The sequence below is a fragment of the Puma concolor genome, chromosome D4, assembly GCF_028749965.1.
Source record: "Puma concolor isolate L17-30 chromosome D4, mPumCon1.1.hap2, whole genome shotgun sequence".
In the NCBI taxonomy this organism is placed as follows: Eukaryota; Metazoa; Chordata; class Mammalia; order Carnivora; family Felidae; genus Puma; species Puma concolor.
Window position 1 is genome coordinate 59,691,805 of NC_141679.1, and position 24,102 is coordinate 59,715,906.

A 24,102-nucleotide genomic window follows, 5' to 3' on the forward strand; every position below is an offset into this window, starting at 1 on the left:
GCTGAGCACTGTGGCCAGGAGGGAAGTTTAATCTCCTTAGTCCCACACTTAAAGCCTTTGGTGATAGGGTTTCCACCTGCCATTCCTACCCTGAGTCCTGAACCCTACTTGACATGCCCTTGGTCCCTCACACCCCTCAGCCAGGTCTTCAGGGCAGGCCAGAGTCATCTCCCTGCACTTTCTATACCCTTCTCCTCACCCCTGCAGGTGTCACTGTCCCACCCTTCATAGCCTGGTCACCTGCCCCTGTATCCCCAACTGTAGCCACAGCTGGACGTGAGCTCCCATCATCAACCACTACCAGCCCCCCTGCTGTGCCTGTACTAATCTCCACTTGTATGTATGTGATTTACGTACACTCGATGACATCTCTTGACTGGAGGATGGTCCAGTTCATTCTGTGTGTCCGTGACTTGCCCCCATTAGATATGTAAGTACTCATCGAAGGAAGGAGTCTTCTCTGCACCCACACTCACACTCCGACCCCTCTCATGCTTGTGGTTGAAAAGCATCCTCTTACACGGTGTTCTGGGGACACACGGGAAAAGAGGGACACTTGGAGTGGCTTTCAGCAGGGGCCCTCTGCTTCTTTCTTGGCTCTGCTGTGCAGGTCCCCGTCGCCGGGAGGGCTTTATCTGGAGCATTCTGGACCCCTGAGCCGGCTCGAGGGCTGGGATCACCTCGTGCTCCACCTGCAGCGGGTTGTGTGAGGCCGGTGGGTTATTTAATCTTCCTGTGGCGTCATTTCCCCATCTGTTGAGGGGGGATAATGTGTTTGAGGGTGACCTACCTCCCCGGGAGGCTTAGCGACTTAATGCCGTGCGGTTCACTTTAACCGGGGTCAGCTGGGCACAAGGGGGCGGGCGAGCAGGCGCCCAGTCAGCCCCGCAGCCACAGAATGGGTGCCCCGTGAGACGTGGGGCCTCGTGTTCTCAGTCGCTCCGGGCCCAGTGGCAGGCGGGCTGCCATCGAGGGCCTGTGGGGTCTCCTCTCTCGGCTGGTTCAAGTGGCTGAGGTGGGGAGGATGAGATGGCATCTGGATGACTTCTGGGCCTGTGGTGCTGAAAGGGGAGAGGCCAGACTCCCGCGGAGGGCATGGTTGCAACTGCCCCGGAGCGGCAGGAAAGTGGGCGCCAGGCCCCGGGGGGACCCTGCGACCGGGCCCACATGGCCCGGCGATCAGCTTTCCTTGGACTCATTGATGAGCTAGGGGAAGGTCATTTGATCCTCACATTCTTGTGGCCGCGATCTTGGGAAGGTGGCCCTTTCTCTTTAAGAAGAACTGTGCTGGGCGCCTGGGTGGCTCAGTCGGTTAAGTGTCTGACTTTGGCTCAGGTCATGATCTCACAGCTCGTGATTTCAAGCCCTGCATCAGGCTCTCTGCTGTCAGCACAGAATCCACTTTGGATCCTCTGTCCCCCTCTGTCTCTCTGTCCCTCCCCCACTTGTGCTCTCTCTCTCTCAAAAATAAACATTAAAAAAAAAAAAAAAAAAGCTGTGAGCTTCGAGGTCCAGAAGCAGTGTCCCGCGACAGAGGGGAGGCCCCAGTGTGGGGAAGAGGGGCTGATTACTCCTTGGACGACATCCCTCAGCCCTGCTTCACTGGTGAGTTTTTTCATTCTGTAACACGTCCTGCTTTTTCTAGACGGTTTGCAGAAAGAGAGCTGGTTGTTTTAATTGTAGTATTTTTGCTCTATCTTTTAAAATCTATTTCCGTGGTATATTGTTAAGCACTTATTATTTGTGAAACCTGTTTAGTCTTCATAATTTCAGTCTTCATAATTGCAACTATTATGGGCTCTTCTCCAATTTAACTGTTAATTATTCCTCATGTTTTCAATTTGCAGCATCTTTAAGCATTTTATATAGAGATGGGATAATTAGATTTGGAACCAAATTGCTAACAGGTTTTTAAAATTATGAGATTATGGGATGTAAGACCTGACCCTGGAGATTTATCAGGTTGAGTTCTAATTGTGGTTCTAATGTGTGCAGTGATGTCCTGAGAGGGTATCGAAGGGTCTTTGGTTACCTAGCTAACTAGTGACAGAGTCAGGACTTGAACCCAGGTCTCCTGACTCCCTTGTCCATAGCTCTTCAGTCTACCCTACAGAATTTGGTTTCTGAATTACAAGTGAGAAGGAAAAACCACAAGATGATGGTGTTTCTCTGTGTGCCTTAATCTGATTAAAGATGAATTTTCTAGCCTTTAAAACACTTGTATCATATACAAGGGGCTGATCCTTGCACCTTGAACCCCTTGATTCATTTGTTCATCTACATGGAGGATCCTTAAAGCACGGTCCCTATCAGCATATCCTGGAGCTTGTCAGAAATGCAAAATCTGAGCCCCACCCCAACCTACAGGCACAGAAACTCTGGGCGTGGGGCCCACCTGGGTTTTCACAAGCTCTGCGGTCCTCAGTAAAGTGGGAACCACTGCCCGGCAGGACTTCAATCTCCCCCTCCTTGTGTTTGACAGCCAGTAGAGGACACACTTGATGCTTCTGTGGATTTTGAGCTGTCTGCACTGAAGGAGCTTCTCTGTTGCTGCTGCCTGTTGTTGTTGTTGTTTTAATGTTTATTTATTTGGAGGGGGGGTGAGGGGTAGACAGAGGGACAGAGAGAGAATTCCAAGCAGGCTCCACACTGTCAGCACGAAGCCCAATGCGGGACTCAAACTCACAAACTGAGACGATGACCTGAGCCAAAACTAAGAGCTGGGCGTGTAACCAACTGAGTCAGGTGCCCCTGCTGCTGCCAGTTTTTGATGATAATCTTTCTCCTCCACTCTGCTTCCTCCCCTCTGCACAGGCACGTACACCCTCAGGCATGCTCACACACACACACACACACACACACACACACACACACACATATCCAGCAGGACCGAAAGATCAATGGGTAAATAATGATAGTAAATTGGGGATTTCGATAGAAACTGACAATATGTAGACAAAATGTTCCAACCACTGGGATAGAGTTCTCACGTTTCCAGACTTGCTACCTCTCTAAGTGCAGTGATAAATTCAGTTGCTGCCAGCCATATTGTACTGTTTTCTGCCGCTTGTTACTTGATTCATTCAAAATTTTAGTACTTTCTATTTGCATGACATATGTTAAATGTGAGGGGAGAATGTATTTGGGTTTATAGTTTATCAGGAAGTAGAGAATATGTGCAGAAATAACAATACAAGCCAGCCAGTGATAAATACATGAGAATCATCTCTAGTAAAAGGTTATGGAAGCCTGAAGATGGTGGGCAGCATGTATTAGGGAGGAGGACATCACAGAAGACTTCATGGAGGAGGTAGCATTTGAGTGAGTCTTTTTTTTTTTTTTTTTTTTCAACGTTTATTTATTTTTGGGACAGAGAGAGACAGAGCACGAACGGGCGAGGGGCAGAGAGAGAGGGAGACACAGAATCGGAAACAGGCTCCAGGCTCTGAGCCATCAGCCCAGAGCCCGACGCGGGGCTCGAACTCACGGACCGCGAGATCGTGACCTGGCTGAAGTCGGACGCTTAACCGACTGCGCCACCCAGGCGCCCCAAGAGTGAGTCTTATAAGGAGGCAGGGTTTTGACGTGGGGGGTAGAGGGGAGTAAAGAACATTCTAGGCAGAAGTGGGGAAAAGATAAAGGCGTGGCAGGGACTCTCAGTGCATTTTGTTTGGGCCAGGGGTTATTTGAAGGTGATTAGAAGGAAATGAGGCTACACAAGTAGGTCAGGGCCAAAAGGAGAAGGATCTTCAAACACCCGCTAGGAGTTTGTTCTTTATCCTGAAGGCAATGGGGAGCCACTGGAGGGTTTTGAATGAGGGCAAGGCTTGAGCAGAGCTGTGCTTTTAGTAAAATTAATCTGCCATCAGAGTAGGAAGCAGATTGAAGGGGAGGTGGGGAGGCTTTGTTTTTATTTTGTAACTATTTTGCAGTGGTATGTTGATACATTGACCAATCATCTTAATGTTTAATTAGGAAGGAATTGCTTTTCTTATGGTGGTCATTGGGTTTTGAAATAAGCTTCCAGGGCATAGATTATTGTCCAGGGGAACACAGTTCTAATTTTATAACGAGGAATCTGCAAGAAAATGGAAATTGCTTAACAGAAGGGCTTTATAGGAAACTTCCAGAACTCCTCCCTTCTTTGTTTTTCTTTTCTAACATTGTCTTTTAAACAAAATGGATCTGTATTCATTTTACTCAGGAATGACCTGGTAATGTCAGGTCACATAAAATCTGAACATCAAGCACCTGAAATGTGGATCTTCCATGCTGCTTTTTTCTCCTCCAAGCTGTTTTCCCTCTCAGTCACCGACTTACTTTGTTAGAACACCTGAATCTAAGTCAAGGATCTGCCTTCTTCCAGTGGTGGCTCTCGTGGGAATAGTTGTAGCAAATTGGAATGTCATGAACTTATAGATGTGCTGTGACGTCTAGTATTTGTAGCAGGAGATTGGTAGGAGTCAAGGCGAAAGCAGGGAGAGCAGGTGCTGTGTGGCCACATAAGATCACGCACATAAGAGCCTGAACGTGGGGGCGCCTGGGTGGCTCAGTTGGTTAAGTGTCCGACTTTGGCTCAGGTCATGATTTCATAGTTCGTGGGTTCTAGCCCTGCGTCGGGCTCTGTGCTGACAGCTCAGAGCCCGGAGCCTGCTTCAGATTTTGTGTCTCTCTCTGTCCCTCCCCCACTTGTGCTCTCTATCAAAAATAAACACATACACACAAAGAGAGCCTGAGCATGTGTGATAGCAGTGGAGATGGAAGAGGAAACACGGGAGATGTTTGGGGGTCACAGTAGCAGGGGCTGAGAGTGGTTGGGTTCGGAGGGAGGGTACAGAGACTCTCCAATGCCCAGGTTCCGGGCCTGGGAAGATGGGGGATGGGGCAGTGGGGCGTTCATGGTGCTCCTGATGTCCCTGCCACGGACGCCCCAAGGTGAGCTGCTTCGTGTCTGTCCCAGGAGAGCAAGACCTCTGAGCTCTCTGCCAGGTGCAGACACGGAGTCCGAGGTCAGACCTTTGAGCCCTTCCAGGTGTGCAGGGGGAGTGAGGGTGGTGGGGGACAAGGGGCAGGGCTGCTGGTGGCCGGGGGCTCACCACCGTGCCATCCCCCTGGGAGCCCGTGCTCCATCCCTCAGAGCTTGGATTCTCTTCTCAGAGCCTGTCTCTCTGATCCTAACACAGGTGTCGTTGTGCACAGACAGAAATAATGGGGGCTTAAAAAGAAATGAATTCAGTTTACTCCCTAAACCCGGTATCCGGCGGATCAGACCTGTTGTTTTGAGTCTCCTGCCTGTCTGTGCCCAGCGGCCCTTTACACTTGTGCCCAGAGCACAGAGATGGCTTTATCGCCTATGGTTTACGCCTTACATTAAACCAACTGCTTTTCCTGGAATGTTCGATGGTTTCTTAGCATATTCCGAGGGTTCCAGAAAGAGGATGAGCTGTAACTTACCCATTCTCTGGGTCTGTTGTTTGTTCCCTGACCTCAGAGATGGTGCCCCACCGAGTGTCTGCGGCCTCTGCTTCTCCTCCTCTCCTCAGGCAAAGCTCTGGCCAGGGTGGTTTCTGTGTCCTTTCAGAGCGGGGTGGCCCCAGCCGGCCCTTCTCTGTGAGGTCAGGGACAGGAGGCAGAATGCTTCCTGAGGGTGGAATGTCTGGTTTCTGGGCCCTGCGGTTTTCAGTGACCTACGTCTGAGCCGAGGTGGCAGTCATTGACCATTGTTGACACCACTGCCCGCAGCTGCCATCCCCTGACCCGGTTCCCTGCATGTCGTGCTGTGAGCTGGGCTTTTCTACAGGAGGGAGGAAAGGTTTCCGGGCACAATGCCTAACTGGGGCTTAATTAAGCCAGCCAGGAGGTCCGTTGGTTTGAACCCTCACACGGGGTCCCGACTGGCGGGGGGCGCCTGGCGCTCTGGACTCCCTGACAGCCGTCAGCCGTCCCCAAGCCCCGTGCAGCCATCGGCAGGACACATGCTGCCCCGCTGGCTGGCAGGAGCCGTTTTGTAGACTCTCTGGAGCATTTCAGATGTCCCTTTCCTGTGGGCCCCACACTCTGCCTTGGACTGGCCGGCAGTCATTTAATCATGCACCTTGCCGTCTCTCTCACACTGTGTGAACTGTCCCAGGGCGGGGACCGTGTCTGATTAACCTCAGTCTCCTCTACCGCGGCCAGCACAAGGCCCAGCTGACAGAGGTGCTTGATTTGAATGAAGGGCATTGATTTGGGACCAAATCTCCTGACTTGAGACGATTGCAGACCCTTCAGACTGGAGTCTGAAGATCCGGGGACAAGACTTGAAAAATGCAGAGACCGGGGCCAGCAGTCCATGGCCAGTGCCGAGTCTGTGGGAGGACGAGGACTTTCAGGGAAGACTCAAGACCTCTGTGGCCAGGAAAGAGCCTGACGTCCCAGGTCACTGAGGCCGGAGCCCTGTGAAGTGTGTTGTGCCCAGCTCTGGAAGCCATTCCGTTTCTGTGCTGCAGTGGCGGTGGCCGCTGTTTTCCAGCGTGATGGATTGGGGGTCCCGCCTTCCTTCCCCAGCACAGACCATGGAGTCCAATCCAGCTGCTTCCTTTGAGCAGCTGCGGGAGTCCTTGGACTGAATTTCCCAAGCACTGCTCTTGCTGTGGGTTTTGTTGGTGGTGCCTGTGGTCTCAGACATGCCCGGAAGCTACTGAAAATTAGTTGGCGTGTTAATGACATTTGATGCATCAGTTGATAGTAAAGTAAAAACTAAGTCTCGGCTTTGAGTTTATGTTCTGCAGTTTTGTTGAATTATGTCCAGATGGTTGTCGAGAGAATTTTTCTTAACAGATGAGGGCATTTGCAAAAACCAACAAGTCTATGGGGAGACAAAGAACTTCACGCTAAGGACTGTGGGACCTGATGGCATCTGAGCTGGAAAGGCCCTCAGTGGCTTCGAGGCCAGTCCTGGATCCTTCTGTGGCTGTTCAGGAGCAGGGGGTATGTATTATCATGAAAGTGCCAGCCGCCAAGTCTGTGATCCCTTTCAGGGTGGATCCTTTGGCTGTCTTTGTCATGGGTTGGCCGCATATTCTTTTGGTAAAATGTAGACACATAAATTTTACCTTTAAAAAGCCATTTAAGGGGCACTTGGGTGGCTCAGTCGATTAAGCATCTGACTCTTGGTTTCGGCTCAGGTCATGATCTCACCGTTCATGAATCTGAGCCTCGCGTTGGGTCCTGTGCTGTCAGCCTCCTTCCCTCTCTCTCCGCCTCTCCCTGCTTGCACCCTCTCTCAAAATAAATAAAGAAAAACCCAAAAAAACTAAAAAACAAAAACCATTTAAAAATGCACAAGTCAGTGGCATTAAGTACATTCATAATGTTGTGCAACCCTGTCCTCCATCCAGTTCCTGAACTTTTTCATCACCCCTAGAGGAAACCCTGTGCCCATTAAGAAGAAATACCCTACTCCATCCTCCCCTGAGTGAGTGGCAACCACTAATCTGTCTTCTGTTTCTATGGACTTACCTTGATATTAATGTAAATGAAATTGCACATCATGTTTTCCTCTGTGTTTGGCTTCTTTCACTTGGCACAAGTTTCTGAGGTTTATCCATGCATGTGACAGTACACCTGACCGTGTGTAACTTTTGACACCCCCAAAACTTAACTACTAATAGTCTGTTGACTGGAAGCCTTACTTCGAACATAAACAGGCAATGAGCGTATTTTATATATGTATTATATAGAGTATTCTCACAATAAAGTAAGCTAGAGAAAAAATGTTTTTAAGAAAATTATATGAAAGTACATTTACAACAATGCACTATATTTGTTGGAAATAAGCATGCGTGAGTGGAGCTGTGCAGCTCAAATCCATGTTGTTCGTGGCTCAACTGTCCACACATAGGAACCTAATTTGCATCTAGAACCCTAGCAGCAAGGGAGTCTGGAAATCGGTGTCTGCTCTCCAGCCTCTAGTTACTGGAAAGCACCCAGGAGACGGGAGTGGAGGCTGGCCGTTGCCCAACCTTACCTGCCACTGGGGTGGTGGAGTCGGCATCTGGAGGGGCGATATGTGGAACAGGAATGAGACTCAGAGAGACTTAGGTCCGTGCCTAGTGCTCAAAGTTAGATCTGGGGAGCCAGGACAAGTGACGGAGGGGAGATGAAATCCATCTCCCTGGAAATGCGACAGGAGGAAGTTCACACGGCAGCTGGGTCATCCATGAGGGAAGACACGGTGGAAAGGAGTCTCGGGTGATTCATTTGGGACAGGCCATCCTTGTATTTCTTCATGTTCTGGGATGCGGTTTTCAGGCTGCTTCTGAGGTGAGGCCATGCCTGCAGTGCATGTTTCCAGGTGGCTGTGGTTTGTCTCGTTTGTTTCCAGTCCTCGGTAGTGGGCGTCAGTACATCCTTGTCTCCCTCCAGCAGAGGGGTGAGCAGGAAATCTAAACACCTCGTTTTTCTTTAAGCTGTTGTGAAAATCAAGCGTGTGACTCTGCACCAGGAAAAAGAAGATCCTTACGGATCTTTGGGAAGCGAACTAGTGGCTCATAGGGTAGACTGTGTTTTCATGAATACATTTAGGTTCTGATGGGTTGGACACTGTGAGACTTAATTTCCAGGAATGGTCGGCTCCTAGCACGTGAGCAGGATTCTGAACCACCTCTGTGCGAGTAAGAGAACAGCCCATCTTCAGTCACTCACACGGAGCCATGATACTGACAAGGAGAAGTCTGGGATGACAGATAAATACTTGGCTTGGCTGACCACAGGTGTACCTCGCTAAATGTAGGGGGTGCGTTCTCAGGGGCGGGCTGAAAAGCACATTTCTGTACATCAAAGGGTCTGTGGATCAAAAGGCTCAAAAGGGGGGCCCTTGTTCCACCTGAACAAGTCTTGTGAGAGAGAACCTAGCCCAGTACCTGACGTATAGCAATCAGTGTCTGTTAAATGAGTCATAATACGTGAACTGCGCCTTCTCTTCATGGCAGGGATTTTAGGCAGTAACACTTGTGAAATAATAGAATCGTACTAGGTTTTTTCCTTCTAGCTCTAAAAACCCATTTATTTACTAATACATTCACAGAGGATACCTTAATCCCACAAAGTTTTTTTTGCCAAAATGTCTCCTGATGTCTTTTCTTTTTTTTTCTAAATGTTTATTTTGAGAGAGAGAAAGACAGAGTGCAAGCCAGGGAGGGGCAGGGAGGGGGTGGGGGATCAGAGAGGGACTGAGGATCTGAAGCGGGCTCTGCGCTGACGGGCTCGAATTCATGAACCATGAGATCATGATCTGAGCCCAAGCCCTTAACTGACTGAGCCACCCAGGTGCCCCAGATGTCCTTTTTGAAGAAAGGAAGACCGTGGGCTGGATGCTTGTACCGTTAGGGGGATTTTCAGTTTGTGGAATAATCTCAACTTTTGGGTGTTGGCTAGCGAAGTGAAGTCTCTTCCCGGGAGGGGAGTCTCTGCCTGTGGCATGGACCCACTGGACACTGGAACAGTGATGAGGTCAAAGACGTTATGTGTAACACACTTATAGGGGACCCCAACCTGGAAAAAGCTAATCAGATAAAATTCTTTAAAGTGTCCTCTTTAAAAAACTTCTGTTTTTACATAATATCCTTGTTAGAAAACAGTTGTGAGAATAGTGCAAAGAACTGTATATCCTTTACCCGGATTCTCGTGCTGTTGATGTGTTGTATTTATTATTTGTTTATACATTTATAGATTTCTTTTTGTGCCTTTTGAGAAAATTTGAGAAAAGCATCCCACTCTTTTACCTGTAAGAACTGTAGTGTGTATGTCTTTTTTTAAAAGTTTGTTTATATATATGATATATATATATCTCATATATATAACATATAAAATGTTATAACATGTTTATAACATACATATAAATATATATAAACATATTTATAACACATAAATATGTTTATAACAAAATATATGTAACATATAAAAATACATATTACTGTTTAATGTTTATTAATTTAATTTATGTTTAATATCTAATTTATTTTACTTAATTTAATGTTTATTTTTGAGAGACAGAGACAGAGAGTGAGCGGGGGAGGGGCAGAGAGACAGGGAGATACAGAATCTGAAGCAGGCTCCAGGCTCAGAGCTATCAGCACAGAGCCCGATGCAGGGCTCAAACCTACAAACCATGTGATTGTGACCTGAGCCAAAGCCAGACGCTCAGCTGACTGAGCCACATAGGCACCCCATTTATTTAAAATTTTTAATGTTTACTTTTGAGAGAGAGAGAGCGAGTGAGCGAGCATGTGCAGGGGAGGGGCAGAGAGAGAGAGAGGGAAGGAGATGCAGAATCTGAAACAGGCTCCAGGCTCTGAGCTGTCAGCACAGAGCCTGATGTGGGGCTTGAACTCGGGAACAGCAAGATCATGACCTGAGCTGAAGTCAGATGCTCAACCTACTGAGCCACCCAGGTGCCCCAAGTTTATTTATTTTGAGAGAGAGCGAGCGAGCACACAACCATGAGCGGGGGAGGGGCAGAGTGAGAGAGGGAGAGAGAATCTCAAGCAGACTCACTGCTGTCAGCACAGAGCCTGATGTGGGGCTCAATCTCCCAAACCATGAAATCATGACCTGAGCCAGAAATCAAGGGCGGGACACTGAACCGATTGAACCACTCAGGCGCCCCCTGCACTGTGCATGTCTTAGGAACAAGGCCTTTCTCTTATAGCTACAGCACATTCATCAATAGTGGGGAGACAGAAACAATACTAGCAACTAGTCCTCAGTTCATATTCAAATTTTGCCCACCACACTTCTTTGGTTTTGTTTAATCTATCTGAATCAAGAGTAAGGTCATTTATTGTGTGGGGTGTCCCTCAAGTTGGGTTTGTCTGGTGTTTCCTTGGGTTTAGATTCTGGATATACATTTTGGGCAGGAAAATCAGACATGGTGCTGTGTTCTAAGTGCATCACAGTAGAGGCACATGATGTTTGTCCTGTACTTGTGATGTTAACTTTCATTATTTGATTAGGTTGTGTTCTCTCCATCATGAAGGCACCATGAGTTTTAGCCCTAGTTGATTCTTGTTGAATAAGTTACCAAGATGGTTGCAGTATGGTGATTTTCTAACCCTATCATTCGTTTCTTACACAGAGGAAGCCCTCTTTTCCCTCCTGTTAAAATGTTTTTGTTCACTTAGTTATCAGGATAGACACGCCGATTCTTATTCTATGAACGTTGTTACTATCCTTTATTTTGAGGCTCAGATTGTACCACATTTGGCCAATTCGGGTTTCTTCGAACTAGCTCCTGTATCCCCATCATTTTAAGGATGGTTGCTTCCTTTCTGGACCAAGATAGTCCAGCCATCTTGTACTTTCCCTGCTCTAGCCCTGGAATCAGCTTTTTACCCAAGGAGCCCAAACAGAGGGCATTAATAGTGGGCCAAAACCAAGAAGTGAGACACCATCCTGACAATTAGGATCTTTAGCTGCACTCAGGCAAGAACAATGTTTCAAGAAGATGTTGACAGTTGTGAGTTTCTCTGTACTAGCAGGGCCATAGCTAGGCTTGACTTCATTTAAAAAGAATGCTAATCACGGTGGAGGGGTTCTGGAGCCCCATGGTCATAAATGCACTGTACAAAGCTCAGGACAGGAAGGGAGAAAGAGCTAATGGGATGAGCATGTTCAAATAGGAAGAAACTGCTTAGTGTTGGAACAAGCCCATCAGGCCTCATGGGAGAGAAGACTTTGGAGAGGAGACTTTCTTTGTGCTGTCGGAAGGAAGGAGTGGCAAGGTGGGCCCAGGGCTGCTGAGGACCGTGTAGGGTTATTGCTGTTCTAAGACACAGCTAGCTCTTGTCTGGTCTGGCCGTACTATGTCTACCATTCCCTGTACTCAGGATCTCCTTTGGACATCAAGGCAGTGGCCTCAACAGGATTTGGAGACCTGGGTGAAGCTGTGTTGGTCTTTGTTGTGTTTGCACACTCCTATCAGAAGGCATCAATGTTTGGGCCTGGCTGGCCAGCAGGAAAGCCCAGGGAGGCCACAGTATAAGCTGTTGACCTGATGGGGGCAGCTGACCTGTTGCACTCTGTACCAGGGTTAAGCCTTCACCAGTGACAACTCAGTGAAGGGGGCCCTTAGCTACTGCAGGCTGAAAGCAAATGATCCAGGGAAACACAGTGACCTTAGAGAATCCTATCTTCAGATCTAATTGCTATGCACAGAGCTGGGACATACCTCCTGAGATGCAGGATAGGATTCTTACATGCTGCCTTTGGGCTCTCCCAGACACACCCAGACTACTGGAGTGGGTCTCGAGAAATGACCAGGAGGGGGAGAACAGTCTGCAAAGTGGCATGTATGAGAGGTGGCCAAGAGCAGGGCAGACCCCAGAGGCATAAGGATGTTGTCTGTAAATCTCTGGAGAGTTGTCAGGGAAGAGATGCCCTTTGGGGGCTCTAGAAGGTAGAGATGCTAGGAGTGGTGCTGGGTTTATTTCTTCATCCATTTACCCATCCATCTACCCCTGCATCCAACACTGAGTGTTGGTCTACGTTGGACATAGAGGATCAATTGGGCATGACTTCACAGAGCATGGGGTAGGGGATCAGACAAATCAACAGAGTTTTTCAATACAGAAGATTCAGTGCCACCATGAGAATAACCTGGGGTGGGGCTGGGGCATGGGCATGAGAGCAAGGGTTGGGGAAGGACTTAAGGGAGATTGAAGGGATCGGTGTTCTGTGAAGTGATAATGAAGTAGGATCCTGAAGTATGGGTAGGATTTAGCCAGCGAGATAAGATTTTGGCTTACTTAAGGCCAAATAATCAGAATGGGTTCTCTTGGGCGGGTCTGGCCAGCTGTGTAGGACAGCAAGCCCTGCCCACTCAACCATGGTGTGCAGGCCCTGCAGGGCAGCGCCCTCCTCACTCTACTCCAGCCATAGGAGGGCACGGATGGGTGTCTCACCTCCAAGTGACTTGGCGGAGATGGGCACTGTGTGTGTGCGTGTCTCCACTGTTCCTTTTTCTGCCAAAGCTTTATGCAACAGCCCTATCTACCCCTCTCCTGCCTACAAGCTCTTAACATTTGACAGTGAACTTTCACCTGCTGGACCTTTACAGGCCAGAGCCTCAATTCCTTCTGTGAAAAATAGGGCAACGACCTCACCGAGTATTCAGCATACTATGGATGGAACACAATTTTAGCGTATCAAAATACATGAGGTTCTGCTGGCCAGGATAAAGTGCAGTAACAATTCTCCCCAAATGTATCATTTCAACAAAGGCTTATTTGCTTGTGGTATCACGAATATTTTCATTTTAATAGTTTCGATGTGTATTAGAAAACCCTAACTTCGGATTTATAGTAGTGATGTAAATATGTCTTTTTAGTTCAGCAAAGGTAAATGTCCTGGATAGGGTCCTGGAATGGAAAAAGAATACTGGATAACAACTACAGACTTCAGTTACTAACAGTGAGGTAGTATTGGTTGATTGTGACAAATGTACCACCCTACTGTAAGACATTAGTAAGGGGGAGACTCGGGGTGGGGGTGGGGGATATGGGAACACTGTACTATGTATGTACTAAGATTTACAGCTTATTGTGCTGTAAATCTAACACTCTTCTATAAAATAAAGTATTAATTTAAGGAAAAATATTAAGTATTAACTTTCTCCTTAGGTGGCATGCAGATACGGCAAAAACGAAGATGCTGAAGCTGGGAAAATGTGGTTCCTGATCTCAAAACCGTTTGCAAACTGTCCAGTCTGCTACACCGGGTACTGTTATTGCTGATCTCCACAGCCCACGGGGTGGGGAGGGCCACAGTATAACCCCCAACACATGGGAACCCAGACCCTGGAGCCCGGAATCGGAACCTGCTGAATGGACAGGACATTCAGAGCATCTGTCTCTTTCAGCGGAAGAAACAGCAGTGCCTCAGGAAGGTGAAGCAGGGAACTGCATCCAGCTGCCCAGGAACCCTAGCATGTACCCAGACCGAGGCAAGTCCCCCGAAAGGGCTTCTTTTAAAATATAAAACTTTATTTTGGTTGCAGAGATTTTCATAAGCATTTGGTTCACAGAAAAGTCATTACAAAATAATAAAGGCAGCATTTTGTACAGCGACTCACATTGGGGCCACCAGAGAAGTGCAAAGGACAGTGCTGGGGACAGGAGGGGCCCGTGTCTTGTGCCCAAAGTCCTCGGGGAGAAGCCAGCTACTACCATCTCCAGCTACCCCGCCACCCCACCCAGGTGAGCAGCACCGAGGGCCCGGTGGAACCAGCCTGGGAAGCGAGTGGCAAAGTGTACCACAGCACCCCCTATAGGCTGGCGAAGGCCCCACATGAAAGGCCGAGTGGGAGGGGGTTGTCCAGGCTGAGCTGCTCAGTGCTGCATTCAGCCCCCGTCCTCAAGCAGGTGGGATCTGAGCCCACCTGGCTCTGGGACCTTGACACGTTCACAGTACAGTTCAGTAAAGCCCTTTAGGAGGCCGTTCCTCCCCTCCCTCAGGCTACTGACCCCACGGCAACCCTGGGTTGGGAACTGGGAACAGACTGAGGCCAGGTCCTGCCCTCAGGGAGCTCACAGGCAGGGGCCTAGAAAACTCCAAAGCAAGGCAGAAAGTGCTCCATACCTGAGAGGGGGCAGAGAAAGGGCGGTGGAGCCTCAGAGCGGGAAGGGCGGAAGGCGCTGTCACTGCAGGGAGGGGAGCTCTGCGGAGAAGGCAGTGTCTCAGCTAAACCCCCGAAGACTAGGTGGGGTGTGGACAAGTGCAGATGGTGAGAAGGGCATGCCAAGAAGAGGACAGAGCATGAGCCAAGGCACAGAGTGGGGAACCGTGGTAGGGTCAGTAAAGGCAGGCAGTCATCCATGAGAGAACATGGACACAGACAAGGGGCCCTGGGCACCTCCATCTCCACCAGTCCGGTGCCCAGGAGGGCGGCTGGTGTGGGTACACGCAGGGCCTCGAGCCAGTATCCTCCTGAGTTTGGGAGCTCCCTGAGGGCAGAGTGGGGTCTCGTGCATCCCTGCCCCACCCAGCCGGGCACCTGGGCCGCTGAAAGGAGGACTTCTCCACACGGCCTTCCTCTTTTCAGCAAGTCCCTTGTCATCGTAGGGCAGCCTTTCCAGAGGGCTCCCTGTCCCCCTCACAGTTCATGTTCAAGTTGAAGGGAACCAAGCTCAACTCCTCCAGCCTCTGCAGATAGCCAGGAGCATGTGGCCATGTGCTTGTAGGGATCGAGAGAGGTCCAGGAAAGGGGAAAATTCTGGGGCAGCTATCTCCTTCCACCTTACTAGAATCACCTCCTCACTCAGGAGTAAATGCTCTTCCCTGACAAGAGTCTGGGTTTGGTGTGTGTAAAACAACACTTCCCTGTCATTCAGAGAGACCTGACCAAAGCTTTAGTATCGTTTTTCCCCAACTCTTCATAACTTCTATAAGAGCTTGAGTGACAGGAAACCCACCAATCTGTTTCTTTTCTTAGTCCCTAGGAAGCCCGGAAGCCTGTTTTCTCCAGGGTGCAGTGAGTAGGAGGACTGAGAGAGGCCCGGAGCCCCTCAGCTGCTGCTGCTGCTTTCATCTCGATGCTGCCTTGACCTCCTAGCTCGGCTGAACACCCATCAGAGCCCGAGCCTGAGCTTGGGTATGGGGGTTGTTGCTCCTGGAGTCTTTGCACCGCCCTCAGCCGCCCCACACCGCGGCTCCCCTTCCTTACAGAATGGTGCAGAAGACGCTACGATTGCTGTGGTAACCACCTTCCACGCGGGCAGTGATCCTGGTCGCCATGGCTGTCACCTTCTGTCCACTGTGGGCTGTAGAGGGGCCTCGGAGAGAACTTTCAAGGTGAGGCCGTGCTGGTGGGTTCACCAGGCGCCACGTATCAGACCTAGAGGTGCAAAATGACAGTCCGTGAACTGGGAGAGTCTGGAGCATTTGCTGAATGCCCCACACCATCTCACCTTAGGCTCGAGATCCAGGTGTTCAAAATCTGGGTGTCGGTTCTGCCTCCAAATCAGTGATAGCTCAAGGAGGTGGGATGTGTGGGAAGCTAGGGGGCAAAAGTCCTGCATTCTAGTTCCAGCTCTGCGTGTAACCTTGGACAAGTAAGCCTCAACTTCCCCATCTCTATAAGGCTCTGGAGAAGGTCGGTGACTTTTTCTATTTCCCTCCTAGGTGTATGACCTGTGTGTATACAGAAGCTTTAGTCATAATCACCTAAAATTAGGAACTACATACCCTTCAGCTGACAAATGGATAAACAGTGTGGTCCATCCATACAATGGAACGCCACTTGGCAACAAAAAGAATGAACAACATGTGACACCATGGACAAATCTCAGGTGCATTAGGCTAAGTGAGAGCAGCCAGGCTCCAAAGACTACATACCGTGCGATTTCCTTAAATGACATTTTGGAAACTGCTATAGGGGACAGGAATGGGTAGGTTTCCAGTCCCTCAGGCCCTTACAGAGATTTTGAAGGGTCAGGGAAAGCTTTGGTCGGGGCTTTCTGTCATTTGAGTTACAAGGGACCACCTCTTACCCCAAATCCTAAGTTGCTTAAGCCAGTAACCATATATTCTATGCATTTTTATGGTGATTCTGTAACAATGAGTAGGACTGTAAAGGTGTGGATGGTGAGGAACTAGCTACTGTATTCAAAGAATTGCCAGCATTTGAGTCTGGCAGCAGATAGCAAGCTTGGACAGGAAAATCAGGACTCAACAGTGCATAGTGGATGATGCAGGCTGCCAGGTCTGTGCTATCTGTATCCTGGGGTCTCCAAAGGGACAGGAGGAAGCAGACCCCAGGGAGTCCACGATATGATCTGCTGGGATCATATCTGCTTTTCTGTCCAGAAAAGATTAGAATTCCTACTTTTTTTTTTTATAAGTTATGACTGTATAAAACATATATGAGGTTTCCTCAATATTTTTGCTGAGCGTGTGTAGAATTAAAAAAGGAATAGAGATCATTACTACAGGAAAAGGGGACCCATCAAAGGTTTCTGACCAGGGCTGTGACATGAGCAGAGCCGATTTAGACGGATGCATCTGACAGCCAGGGCTGTCACCAGTGCGAGAGGAATGTGGCAGCGGTGGTATAACAGTTATTACCTGTATAACCAGTGTAGCAAAGCACCAACCAAGCAGAACAGAGTCCATCCGTTCACCAGCAGAACAGCACCTTGGCAACAGGGGCCAGAGGTCAGGGTGAAGGGTGCTGAGATGTGAGCAGGGGTGATGGCAGTTGGGGAGAAAAGGTGCCAGATACAGGCACATTTCAGAAGCGGAATCAAGAGGACCTAGTAATGACTGACTGAACTCTGATGTTAGGGAGAAATCGGTCACAGAGGTTTTGCTGCCAGAATAGATGAGAGCGTGAGGTCACTGAAATGGGGAGCAGGGAGGTTCAGGGAAGATAAGTGTGAAGCAGTTGTACACAGAGGCAGAGGTATCATAAATAAGTGACAGCAGCAGCAATGAACGTCTTTGTAATACCTCAGATCTTGTGCTAGGTCGCATGATTTGACTGTATCTTAAATTAGTGCTACAAAGCAGACGTTGTTAACTGGATTTTACTAAGACTCAAGGTGTTGAGTGCCTTGCGCAAGAAACTGGCAGAGCTGAGATTTAAAATCACACCTCCCTGACTCTTAAAGCCTGTTCTCTCCCAAGAAGGCAGACGCAGGTCCTCAGCACCGGCCTAATGTCCAAGCACGGGCCTTTATCTGACCAGAGCCAGAAGCTGGCAGGACTGCAGGGAGCAAGGACAGCCAGCATCACTGGGCCTGGCTTCTCTAGTCGCCTCCCTGTGGTTCTAGAAGATTGGTTTAGGCAGATCCCAGACACTTACTTTTTCTTGAACACCAAGAACTTGTTGTTTTGCATGATACATTCTCGGTTGTTTGAGATCTGCTGAAAGATCGTCTTGCTGGTCTTGCCCTGGAAGATGATGTTCTCCTGCACCAGGGCCTTGGCGCGGCCCCGCACTGCAATGCCGTAGGCCCGGAATGAATGGATCCGGTTCTTTATCACCTGGGAGAGACAGCCAGAGCTTGTCACACCCTGGGGACTCCCAGACTGGTTGGGGAGCCAGGTAAGTGAAATACCAGTTATAAACCTGAGGGGTAAGACACTGCTAAGGTAGGTCAGCATTGAGCCATGGGAGCTCAGGGAGGGGATATTGAGATCAGGTAGGAGAACCAGGGAAGGCTTCCCGAAGGAGGTGATGGGTAAGTGGTAGAAGTTTACCAGGTGCAGAGCAGGGAATGGCTGCTCCAGGAAGAAGGAACAGCGTACAAAGGCCTGGCAGAGAGGAGAGACTGTACCAGTGGCAAGGACCACTGGCACCTCGACTAGGCAGGAGCGTGTCCCTGCTCCCTTCCTCTGCTTCCACAGTGCCCAGATGCAGAGCCCAGGAAATTCTTTACTCCTTGCCGGAGTCACTACTCATGAAGCTGCAGAGCCAAAAAGAGGCGTCGGGATGGTAATTTCTCAAGTGTGGGGACTGGGTCAGTTTGGCACCCAGTGCAGTGCTTTGCATAAAAAGGGAGCTCAGAGCTCATCTCTGGTGGGGGGACAAAGAGGCAGAGGAGCATATAGGAAGTGCTGTGTGAGGTGGGGGTGGGGGGGGAGGTGGGAAACAATAGCACCTCTGGTGTCCAAACAAGGGGTACCTCAGACAGGTTGGGGGGTCAGGGAAGGCTTCCTGAGAAAGTGACAGCCCAGCTGTGGGACTGAGGCAGACAAGGGGGAGGGTACCGCAGGGACGCAGGGAATAGTGTGCACGCAGGCCCCCTCATGAAGCACCCAGCGCATACTAGGTCCTGTGGGAGATTGTTCTGTTAGGGGGAGGGGCTGAAATAGCCCTGAGCTGGACCTGGAGACCACAAAGATACCCCTGGACACATCCCCATCCTAGTTCTCTGCTGGTTATCTCCTGTCCATCCTTCAGGGCTCAGTTCACATTGTCCCCCTTCCTGTGTGAAGCCCCACCTGTGTCTACCAGGCTGGGTTTGCACAGGAGGAATGATGTCCCTTGCAGTGCCAGGTGCCTCGGGCTTCTCAGTAGAGAGGGTGCAAGGGCTGTCCTAGGGCTGGGCCCTGTGCTGGCACATGCAGCGCGCGCGCGCGCACACACACACACACACACACACACACACACACACCTTCGTGTCGGACCTGGGCAATAGCTGCAGCCCACTGCCCCGGTTGCCAATGATGTCATTTTCGATGACCACGGTGCTGTCGCCCTTGGTGATGATGCCATGGCCTCTGTTGTCATAGATACCGTTGCCCCGGAGCTCCACCTTGCACTGGGCCTCGACCTTGACCCCACTCTGCCGGTTGCAGGAGATGCTGTTGCTGGCCACTCGGGTGAGCTGGCTGCTCTGGGCTACAGTGATGCCTCTGTCTCCGTTAGCATGGATCACGTTGGTGAGGACGTGCAGTGCCTCGCTGCTCTGGACGTACAGTCCTGAGGCTGCGGGTGGAGGGGTTAGGGAGCAGGGTCAGTCCTGACAACGGCAGTCAGGAAAAACCCTGGTGGAATTGTGCATCCTGGGAGAGAGGTGGGGCAGAAGAGGCAGCAACACTCGGAACCAGCCCTTGGGAGTCACATCTTTCAGGATGGATGACAAACCGAGCAGGAAGAAACCCTGGAGCATCAGGGAAATTCTGTTCCTTCTGAACTAAGTCCTCAGTAAACAGGAAAAGGTGATGAAGGCTGCTTTGGCTCAGCTGCCCATGCGGCTCTCCTGTGCTCGCCTGCTCCTACGATATTGTCATCTGTGATGGGGCGCTCACTCCCTGCTTAAGGCTGCCTGTTCCCCCTCCAGACAGGTCCACCTGCTGGACAGCTGTTCTGCATGTTTCTCCTCTTGTACTGAGATGGCATCTGCCTCCTTATTGTTTTGGGAAATTTTCTTTACAAGGGAAATTCTGTAACTTTATTAAGCTAAGTATCTAAAATGTTCGAAATTTGGGAAAGAAAATGATGTTTGGGGTTGTATATGCTTAGAGACACTACATGGTTATAGAAAAAAACCCCCACAAAATCAGCAGGCTTAGAGCCGCGTGGCTTGGTCAAAAAGAGACAGCATGGCAGGGGCACCTGGAGGTGAAGAGGAGGAGGACTCCCCAGTGGTGATATCCACCCACAAGAGCAAGAGGCATCAGGAGGAGGTTGTGGGGAGGACGACACCAGGGGTCACATGGGAGTCTGCAAATTCCAACCTCTCATGCCACCTGCCTGTTGCTTCTGCCTGGTGGAGAAGAGCAAATATAAATCAAATATCCGTGAATTTATGTGGCTTTGCCTGTCCTACTGGACAGCATGGCCATGTGGAGAAAGCCCTGAACTAGGAGTGGACAGAACTCATCTTCTGCTGGCTCCCACTCTCCCTGCCCTCTGCCTTCCCCAGGACAAGAGCTCGCTAGTGTCCAAGAGCCTTCTTTTAACAAGACTTCCTTCAACAGCCCTCTACAGTGGCTCTAATCATCCTTCAGGTTTGGGAGCCCTGGAGTTAGATCAACTCTGTAAGTTTTTTTTTTTTTTCTTTCCAAATTTAAGATAACCTGTGGATTTAAAACCCACTCTTACTCTCTGTACAAGAAAGAAAAATTGCCAATTAAACCACGATATGCCATCAATTGGAAATGCACATTATTAGATGCTAAAATGTGGGGAACGTGTCTCAGATTGGAAATATATATGCCAGGTGTGGGATGTGGGATCTGCTGCGGCAGGGGTGCCGACAGACTGGGATTCAGCTCCGTGCCTCAAGTTCATAGCCTGTCAGAGTTGACAAAACAGCCACAGAAACATATCCAGTCCCAGGCCCCCAGGAAGTGCCAGTGGGGTGAGAGGGTAAGGGTGCATTCATAGTGGGCCTTGAACTTCAAGTTGTTTGGGATGTGTGGATGGGGGAAAGGAGATTTCAGGGAAGAGAAACAGCATGAGCAAAGTGAGATAGGGGGCAGGAAAGATGGATTTAAGTTCAGGGAAGGTGATGGCCAGAGGTCTGGGGTACTGGGTAAGTGGCCAAAAGCAGTAGCCAACCAAGCGGGAAGGGTCCTTAAGACAGTGTGAGGACGGAAGGCTCTGGAGCAGGGGATACTCACCTCCGTTGTGATTAATACTGTTGGACTCCACGAGAGCTATGGCGATGGGCCGGCGCAGTGGGTCATCGTCTTTCTCCAGCTCTGTCTCCCAAAGGATGGCGTCCCCATCCTCGCTGAAGTTCTCCTGGGCCCCGTGACCTCCAGGGAACTCACCAGAACCCTCCTTCTGACTAAACACTGCCACTCCATACAGGCCATTGTAGCTGACGTGGTTGCTGGTGACGTGGGGCAGGCTGGACGACATCATCCACACACCACAGCCCTTATTAGCTGGGATGGTGAAAGGGGCTGGTCATGGACACTGAGCAGCGGGTGAGGCAGCACCCAGTGTCTCCCCAAGAGGTGAAGCAAAGATGGCACTGGCCTGGGAGACAAGAGTCCCTGGCGTGCTAATGGCCTTGGACAAATCACTTTATGGCTGGAGGCTTCACCTTCATACAAGAGGGTAACAACCAGGTCAGTCTCACAACCAGGATACTTCCATAGGGTGTAAAAGTGCTCTGAGAACTGTCAAGGCCACAGTTCCAGAGCACAGAAGCCCAGAGTGACACTGCCAGAGGGTCCTCAGAGTTCACCCAGCCCAACCCCTTCCTGCATAGAGATGGAGGTGGCCTCAGTTTGAATGCCAGCCCTATCACTTCCTAGCTGTGTGACCTTCAGCAGGTTATTGAACCTCTCTGTGTCTCAGTTTCCTTATCTTTAAAATGGGGTAAATAACAATAATTAGAGATATGGTCCAGAGAGTAAGGCTCTGCTCAAAGTCACAGCATGAGCAAGAACAGTTTCTTTTTTAGGACTATCCTATTTCTCCCATTCTATTTCTAGTTCTCTAGATCAAAAGAAAGGGGTAAGAGGAGTCAGATGCCCACATCAGTGCCTAAATGGCTCCGTCCTTACACAACTCCTGACTTTTGTGATTTTAGATGGGGATGAAGCTCTCTGTTTCACCGATCCCGTGGGTTACAAGGTGATTTATGAGAGGCTCTTGTACTCTGACAGGGACTGTGTGGCTGTGGCCTGAGATCAACCTGTTCTTCAGGACATCTTTGAGGCCCAGGGAAGACTGTAACTTTCTCAGGACCCACAAGCTAAGGATGGAATCTGGGCTTCCTGCCTCCCTGGCTGGGCTAGACCCAAGATCCGTTCCCCCAGGAACATGCGCCTCACCATAGATGGTGTTTCCTTCTATCAGTCCTTTGCCTTCATCTCCCACGACCACACCATCTGAGTAGCCGAAGCAGATGAGGTTGCTCCTGAGGACGGGGACTCCTCCTCGACGGATGTCTACACCTCCCCACTGATTCTCACGGATGACATTTTCTATGGAGAGGCAGAAGAGAGGGTCAAGACCCAAGGACCACCCACACTGGCCATGAGGACTTGGACAGCTGAGAGAAAGGACCTTCTGGACCAGGACACCAGGCCTTGACTTGTCAACAATCAGCATCCTGAATCTTGCTTGGTATTTGGCTTTTCAGGGACTTGAGTGCTGTCTTCTTTCCTCAAGGGCAAGGTTTGTATCTTTCTTGTGCTCTCTTATATTCCTAATACCCGCTGTACCCAGTGGCCTTAAGGAACAACAACTAAGAATAAACTGGCTTTAGAGTCTCTGGACCAAGGCCAGGCAGGGCTGCCTGTTCTGGGGCTGTTTCTAGGAGGGCTGAGGCAGAATGCAGCCATTCCCCCACCAGCCTGGGGAGGCACAAGCTGGTCCTTCTCAGGCTCAGCTCTGGACTGACCACAGCCTTCCTCTCCTCATCCACTACCTCTCTGGGAGTGGGCCGAAGAGTCACAATTCAGGGGGTTGGTGCTGGGATACGGATATTCCCAATACTACGGCTGGGCAGACTCTCAGTCTCCTGAGACTGGAGTGCAATGGCCCAGGAGACCCTGTGTGACTGGCCCCTTCCTGCCTCTGTGACCCTGTCTGACTTGTGACTCCCTGCTCCTCCTTCACCACACCCACTCACACCAGTAACCTCCCTGCTCCCCAGGCATGCCAACTGTGTTTCACAGGTGGCCCTGCTTAGAATTCCAGTTCTTTTCTCAGGCTTTGTCCTGTCACCCAGGTCTGGCCTTCTCAGAAATGCCTGCCCTGACCACACAATCCTAAATACCCACATAGTCCCTCTATCACTATATTTTAATTAATTTCAATAAATTATTTCAATTATTGCATATAAACATAACATTTTACATATTATATATTTACATATACATTTATGTAAATATATCAGTTAATAATATATAATTATCTCTAGAGCACTTATCACTCACAGATACGCCTCTTGTGTGTGTGTGTGTGTGTACATGTTTATTTTCCCCTAAAATGTCAGGAACCCAAGGGTTACTGTTCACAGAACTGTTCTGTTCACTGATGTATCCCCATCTCCTTCATACCTTGTGTGTTCAATAAACATCTGATGAATGAAGGCAGGATTCAGTCAGAGGGATTTACTGGATCAACCTCTTTTTATGTCCCAGGTATGGCTATGCTCCGTGCTGAGGCTACAGTGATGTACCACACTGACTTGATCCTTGTCTTAGCGAACTTACCGCCTTATATTAAAGGAGACTGACCTTACACAGATCCCTAAGAAATTAAGTAAGACATCCCACAGAGCATGGCTGCTGGGTACAGTGAGTGTTTATGTGTACAGTGGGAAGTCCGGGCAGGCTTCCCTGAGGAAGTGACATTTAGGCTGAGACCCAAAGGATCTGCTCGGCAGGTGTTGGCCAGGTGGAGGGGAAATGGGGATGGGTTTCCTGAGCAGGCATAAGCCCATACAAAAGCCAAGAGGAAGGATTCAGTTTGTGTGCCATAAATGTTTCTGACAGTGTTATGTGAGCCTTCCAGTGAGATCCTGTAAGCAGCGGGCCTGGCAAAGAGCAGACACTCCCTCCCTGTTAGCCCTCCTTGAGGCTGGCATGGCCAGTGTACAGAACAGCAACGAAGACAGAAGGTGGCCAGGCTGTCGAGGTAAAGAAGTAGGC

The 24,102-nt window shown here is 49.7% G+C and overlaps 1 protein-coding gene and 1 long non-coding RNA gene across 5 annotated transcripts in view; one reads left to right on the plus strand and one right to left on the minus strand.

The window, feature by feature from the left end:
• Nucleotides 1-911: 911 nt before the first annotated feature.
• LOC147574917 (uncharacterized) lies at nt 912-23,540 on the plus strand. 3 transcript variants are annotated; one of them, XR_015242846.1, is made up of 10 exons: nt 912-1,605; nt 13,659-13,756; nt 13,898-13,981; nt 14,103-14,234; nt 15,470-15,828; nt 16,159-18,082; nt 19,273-19,362; nt 20,409-20,523; nt 21,302-21,564; nt 22,032-23,540. It is a non-coding gene; the product is annotated as an uncharacterized LOC147574917 (long non-coding RNA). The 3 variants fall into 3 exon arrangements; XR_015242845.1 differs by having other exon boundaries at nt 19,273-20,523; XR_015242847.1 differs by lacking the exon at nt 912-1,605 and adding an exon at nt 6,106-6,969 and having other exon boundaries at nt 19,273-20,523.
• The window catches only part of FBXO10 (F-box protein 10), a 55,415-nt gene continuing 45,313 nt past the window's right edge, over nt 14,001-24,102 (minus strand). For both annotated transcript variants that reach the window (XM_025913035.2, XM_086683524.1), the window contains 5 exons: nt 22,276-22,428; nt 21,109-21,378; nt 19,155-19,468; nt 17,840-18,021; nt 14,001-15,871 (listed from right to left, as the gene is read on the minus strand). In XM_025913035.2, the coding sequence (XP_025768820.1) occupies nt 15,697-15,871; nt 17,840-18,021; nt 19,155-19,468; nt 21,109-21,378; nt 22,276-22,428 (1,094 nt within the window). In that variant the 3' untranslated portion in view covers nt 14,001-15,696. The remainder of the gene's footprint in view (nt 15,872-17,839; nt 18,022-19,154; nt 19,469-21,108; nt 21,379-22,275; nt 22,429-24,102) is intronic.